This window comes from Delphinus delphis, chromosome 21 (assembly GCF_949987515.2).
Source record: "Delphinus delphis chromosome 21, mDelDel1.2, whole genome shotgun sequence".
In the NCBI taxonomy this organism is placed as follows: domain Eukaryota; kingdom Metazoa; phylum Chordata; class Mammalia; order Artiodactyla; family Delphinidae; genus Delphinus; species Delphinus delphis.
The window spans coordinates 23,156,094-23,162,450 of record NC_082703.1 but is presented as its reverse complement, the minus strand read 5'-3'; the positions used below and the strand labels follow the sequence as shown (position 1 = coordinate 23,162,450).

At 44.1% G+C, this 6,357-nt stretch overlaps 1 protein-coding gene across 1 annotated transcript in view; it reads left to right on the top strand.

Annotated features, from left to right (window-relative positions):
- The first annotated feature begins 343 nt into the window (after positions 1-343).
- The window catches only part of STOX2 (storkhead box 2), a 101,827-nt gene continuing 95,813 nt past the window's right edge, over positions 344-6,357 (top strand). Inside the window, exon 1 of the mRNA XM_060001485.1 lies at positions 344-509. Coding sequence (XP_059857468.1) covers positions 344-509 — 166 coding nt within the window. The remainder of the gene's footprint in view (positions 510-6,357) is intronic.

Genomic DNA, 6,357 nt, shown 5'->3' with positions numbered 1-6,357 from the left:
TCGGCGCCCTCACCCCGCCCGCCCCCTCCCCGCCTCCTCCTGGCCGGGGAACCTCCTAACGTGCCTTTCCCCCCAGGAATCTGGAAGCTATAAGCCGGGCGGATTGCAAATGAAGTGTAATGCATTGTGGGACGTGTGTAAAATCGGAGCCTTCGCTGTGGGGGGGTGTGGGGGCGTGGGGAGGGCCGGACCCGCCGCTGGCGGTGTAGACGCTGACGAGGAGGGGCTGGGAAAATGCGCGCAGAGTCCGCCCGGGTCGTGCCCGCCGTAGACGGATGAAGCCGCGCGCTGCGCCCCGGCGCTGAGGCCCCGAGGATCGGGGCAGCGGGTCGCCCTCCCCACCATGAAGAAGACCCGGAGCACAACCTTGCGGCGAGCCTGGCCTAGCTCGGATTTCTCGGACCGGGCCTCGGACCGCATGAGGTCCCGCAGCGAGAAGGACTACCGCCTGCACAAGCGCTTCCCCGCGGCCTTCGCGCCCCAGGCTTCGCGGGGCTACATGACATCAGGTTGGTAACCGCGTCCCTGCCCCCAGGCCGGGGCCACGGGGCGTGCTCCGAGCGCCGCGGCCGGGGTGCTTCCCCAGGAGGACGGGCGGTGATGGATGCGATAAGTTATGGGGAAAGCAGGAAAAAAAATTAGCTCTCATCCACCATTTTGTACCTCCGCAAGATCCACAGCAGGCCCTCTCAATATGGGGTTGGAGAGCTATTAGTTAGGTGAAATCTGGGAGGGGGACGTGCCGGGCGTTTTGGCTGCACAGATAAATGACCGCCAGCTCGGGCGCCCAGCCTCCTTGAGCTTGTGGAAGAGCCTGCGCCCGCCGTTGCCCGCAGTATCGGGCTTGCTCGCTCCCGCATTGTGGCCAGTTATTATCCTAGTGGGTATTTAAACAGCCTTTCTTTTTCAAAAGGGAACAGGTTCCATGCACAGTTCTGGATGGTTTGAGTCAGGGAAGAGGTCTCAGGCTGGTCTGCTTGCACGCAGGGAACTGTGTTGCAGCCCACTGAATGCATTCGGTGGGGTAATGGTGTGTATGCGGATTGAATGCTCACATGATTTTGTGTGGATTTAACATATGTTGCTTTGAATCAGGTTATAAGGAAAGAATGGAGGCTGTGTCATGTATTCGCATGTCAGACAGGAAGGACAAACAAAACGGTAAACGGGAATGAAGGATTTCATCTTAAAACGCATAGAAGCATTTCTGAAGGCGCCAGTTAGTTCCCTTTGGAAATACAGCGGATGGCTTTGCTGTGTGACTTGGAAACCCAGGGATAAAATACTTGAAACGCTGAAGGAGGAAAATCCTGAAACTCTTCTCGTTGTTTTCTCCTTACTTACTGTTGACCACTTGTATGTAATGATGTGTAAGACACCAATTTTGGTTTGTTTGTTTTTCATTCTGAATGAATTCATTTTCTTCTAAACAAAATGTCCTGGGAAAACCGAGGTTATATTTGAAAACACATCTATACCAAATCACTCTAAATCCTGGGAAGATTGCTTTAAGCTTGCAGATGGTACTCAAAGTCTAGCTCTACTATCTTTCTCCTAAAACAGCAAGTTTAAAAAAAAAAAAAAACTGGGGCCGATATCTCATGCTTTAAAAATGTCTTGTGAGTGCATTTCCGTGAGTATAAAACCTAAATAAAATAACCGTCTTTTTTACTGCAAAATCTGGTGACATAAGGATGTACTGTCTTGGCAATAAGGCTCCCTTGATTTTCCCTGTCATGAAATGCCAGATTTGTAAAGGAAGTGACAACTACAGTTTATACTTCAGTAATTGAAGTCAGTCACTGCTGTGGTCGCTTTATTCTTCAGGCTGGTGGCAGTAAATTTTGAAATACACCTAAATCCAAGTGTAACCTCAAAACACGTATGTCCATAAACCCATGTCTACACTGAGTGTTCAGATAATCTCGGGTTTCATATCCTTGGTGTTTGAATGTCTTCATTCCACACTGAAGAGTTTCGCCTCTTTTTTGCCCCTCTTCAGGAATCAGTACTGATACCAAGAGTGAGGCTGTAGGAGGGCAGGTGGCCATAATGTCTTCAACAAACCTGCAAGACTCTGTGATGATTTCAGGCACGTTCCCATGGAGCCTGTTTTCACCTATCTTGTCATAGCATCATTATGATCACATTTTTATTCTTTGCTAAAGAACTTCTCTGCTATTGCCAGTTTTTCAAGGCATTTTTGAGGGCTTGAGGAAGAAGCTTTTCATTTTCTTTGATTCTCTTATTTCTTGACTTGTAAATAGTAAGCTGGTCCTATGGGGATAGTGAAGGATCAGCTCTTTCAGGTTGGTGGTTGTCTGTGCAGGTTTCATGTTAGGTTACTACTGAGGAAAGAAAACCAGAAGGTGGGGGAAGAAGAGCTGTGTTATTCATTCAGCATTTTACGGAGTCTCCCCCCACCTCAAGCAAAGTGCCTTGCTAGATTCTCGTGGGGCTGCAGGGTTGGGTATAATATGGTTTTGTCCAAGGATGGAAGCTGTTATTTATTCTTTATTTTAATTATTAGCCAATATGTATAATAAAAAGGGTTGGGGCTCATGGAAGGATAAAGTAAATATTAAGACAAACACCTACAATGAACACTGGGAGAGTAGGTGGAATCTTTCTCATATACATCTTTTTGGGGGAGATTGAGAGTAGCTTGTCAATTTCCTTTTCAAATATGGTTCCTTTCCAAATACCAGTGTTGATAGTAATAGATGGTATATTGAGACACTTTGACATCATTTGGGAGAAGTTGTCTTCCCCTTAGCAAATGTAAGAAAGTCCACTTATATCAAGTTAGTGACTCTGGATACAAACAGAGCCTTTGTCACATAAAATGAAATAGAAAATGAAGCAGCTTAGAAACACATGAAGCTTTTCATACTTCTTCTTTCTGTTTGTCCAGTCATTTTGCCATAATAGCTACTAGTATTTATCATACTTATTCTCAGTAAAAAGAGGTTTTTTTGTTGGGTTCAAAGGACAAGATAAGCTTCTTCAGAGAAATACTAAATGACTTGAAATAACTTCAGTGGAGACTGTTTTTAGAAATCCCCTCCAACAAATATTCCTTTAAAATATGGTGAAAATCACTGTTTTGTTGTTTTTTTTTTTAACTTTAGGACAGGAGAGGTCCTTGGAAATTTGAATAGCTGTCCTTTTGATCTGGCCTACTATCGCACAGTAGGTATTTCAAGTTTAACTCTGTTTACTTAAGCCAAAATTATAGGCATTCCATAATCGCTTTCTAATGAGACAGAACCTTTTCAAACAGTCTTCTTTCACTAGTAAGTAACTACCAGTTTGAAATGTGATTTATAGCAACAGCCTTGACATTTAGCCTTGGCTTTTTCACGTACCTTTGGGATAAACTACACTTAAGCTCAAGAGGTTAGAACAGACACATATCAAACTTAAGGAGATCCTACAAACGGACAGTTAGAGAATTCTGAAACTTTAAATTTTGAAGACCATGCCTTATATGACTATTTAAGCCCCTGATCCATGCTACCAAATCGAAAATAATCCTAAGAATTCACAGGCCTCCTGGCAACCAGCAAGTTCACAGGCCATGAGATGAGTTCATTGTTCATCTTGAATATTAATTTCCCAAAGGTAGTTTCTGAGCAGAAGGGGGGAAAATCTTGCCTTTTGTTCAAATCAAGATGAATAATAAAATGTGCATCCACGAGCTGAATAAGAAAAGGGGTTAGGCCAAATGCACGTGGGCTTATTCTCCCACAGTTTCTAAAACTAGAAATTATGATATTAATTAACTAGAGAGAAAAGAAAACTCCCCATAAAGAGGCCATAGCTGTATAATCCTTAGGGCTTTATACATGAAAATATGCTCACCTACCTTCATGAAAGGATTTTCAAGGCACCAAACCTTTGTTAATGAAGGTGTTAGAACCTTCTCTGTCAGGACCTTGTGAACTGTGACCTCTTTATACAAGTGATGCTACTTCACTTTCCTCTCCCCAAGCCCTGGGGATGGCTGCTGCTTTATACTTCACATGGCATGCCACCAAGTTTGGGGACATTGCATTGATCAGGACTGCAAAGTGATTTGTTTTCCACTATAAAGGTCCTACAGAGCGTGTGCATAAAAGGCGTCCCCTGTGAACGAGCCACCCCCAAAGTACTTTTAGATGGATGTTTGTCATTTTAAGGAGCAATAAGGCAGACAATTTTAAAGGATTTGAAAAGAAAGAAAACACAAGCCGCAAATGACATCTTAAGAAAATATAAACCAGTTTTGTCTGCCGATCTCACTAATATAAATCAGCGGGGAGGAATGGCCAGGACGCCACCTTGATGAGTTATTAGTTTTCATTTTATAGAAACTAATTCTGGGGCCCAGTGGATTGTGGGGCCCAGTTCCTTACGTTCTGTTATTTTGAGAGTTTTCTGGGAGTGGAGGATGGGCACCTGAGTTTCTAATCTGGGCCTGCCCCAAACCAGCTGTGTCCCTGGCGGGTAACATGACCTCTCCCCGTCTGGAATGGGCCCTCCTGGCCCGCATTTCCATTACAGAATTGGGCTCCGCAGCGCCTCTGTAATGGGCAAGCCCAGGATTTCTCAGCACTTACACAGAAATCGTTAGAAATAACCTTTGCCCTTTCTGCTTATTGGAGTCATGTGCTTCCGTATGTGGGGTGTGTGGGAATAGCGCTCATTTTGCAATGGAGTCTTATTTCCTGTCATCCCCAGATGTTACATTAAGTGGCTGCATTAGGGCTTGTCCCGGTGACCAAACTAATGGGGGTGAGGGGACAGGGATGAAGCCCTGGCAGGTTCCGATCACGTGCAAGTTTTCATGAACAGCATCCTGTTGCCTCCTTATACCTCCTCGCAGAGATACATTTCCAGCCTCGCTGCTCCAACCGTGCTTTAATTTGAAACTACCTGTGTTGACTCCTTTCATCAGGCCTGTGGAAGTGAGGAATATTACACTTGGTGGTGAATGACTTTATTCTTTATTTCCCAGGAGAACGCGAATGTGCTTACAAAAGGTCACCTCTCTTGGTATTTCAACATCTTTTACACTCTTGTGAACGTTTTTATTTGAAAAAAGGAATATGAGTATATTGTATAAAAACCTTAGCATTTTTATACCTCCAGAGCAATTGTGGCTTAAATTCTCTATAGCCCCAGAGAGTTAGGGCAGTTCAGACAACTGTATGTTCTTTGGTACAAGATTGCTTATGCTGAGTGCAGCTATAACCAAGGAGCAGAGTCTGGTTGGATCCTTGCTGCTGGGTTCAGTTGCCGACTTTTGCAACTAGGGCAGGCTTTGTACATCAGTCATAGAAACTGCGTGATGCCTAGTCTATCAGGTTTAGAGTAGAGGTTCTTGTCGTTCGTAAGACTATAGACTATAGTCAATGCTAACTTAACCTTCACCACAGTAACATGGGAGAGAAATGGCATGGGTAATTTTTTTTAAGTAGATAGTGAACTTTTCCTTAAGTAGTTAATCCCCAGACTATTTTTATTTGACATTGGAATGCACAACCAGTTGGCCAGAAAATCCCATTGATTTCTACCACCTAAATATTTCTAAAATCTCCCCCTCCCTTTTCATCTCTGTTGTTGAAATCCTTCTGTTCTATTACAGTGTCTTCCAAACTGACCATGTCCAATTCTTGCTCTACGGGTCCCCAGAGGGGTTTTGTTTTTTATTTTTTTAATCCCTCCTAAAGCAAAACTGGTCATGTTACTTTCCAACTCTTTTCAACGTTTCTCATGCCTATGGGTGAAGTCTGAGACCAAGGCTCTTCATGGCGTGACCTCCCCTGCTTTTCCCACCCCTCCTTCCATCCCTCCCCCACCACCCTGCACTCCAGGCTCTGGAAACTCTTTGCCTTCTGCAATATCTTGTTGCCTTTTGTGATTTATATGACACCTCTGAGAGTGTGCTCGCCATCTTTAAAAGTCTGATATTTAGCTAAAATATATAAGGCTCATCCAGTTTAGCCTTCCAGAACAAGCTCACACACCCCTTCTCTTCCTAGAGCGAATCACTCGTATGACGGTTGTTTTGTACTTGTGTTACAACAGCATGGTGACATTGTGTTGTACCTCGGGTTTACTAGCCAGTGAGTTCCTCAGTTACAGTATGTGTTTTATTCACATCTCTATTTTGCCAGCAACCACAGAGCTTGACACATATCAGGGACTCAGGAAATATTTATTGGATAAATGAATAAAACATGGCTTCTCTTAAAAACTTGGTTGAGGAAATGTCTTGAACTCCTAATGTGCGTCATCCTTTTGTAACAGAAGATTCTACTCTTCAAGGACTTCCTATTGTGACTGGTAGGACCAGCTCTCAATGAGTTGACC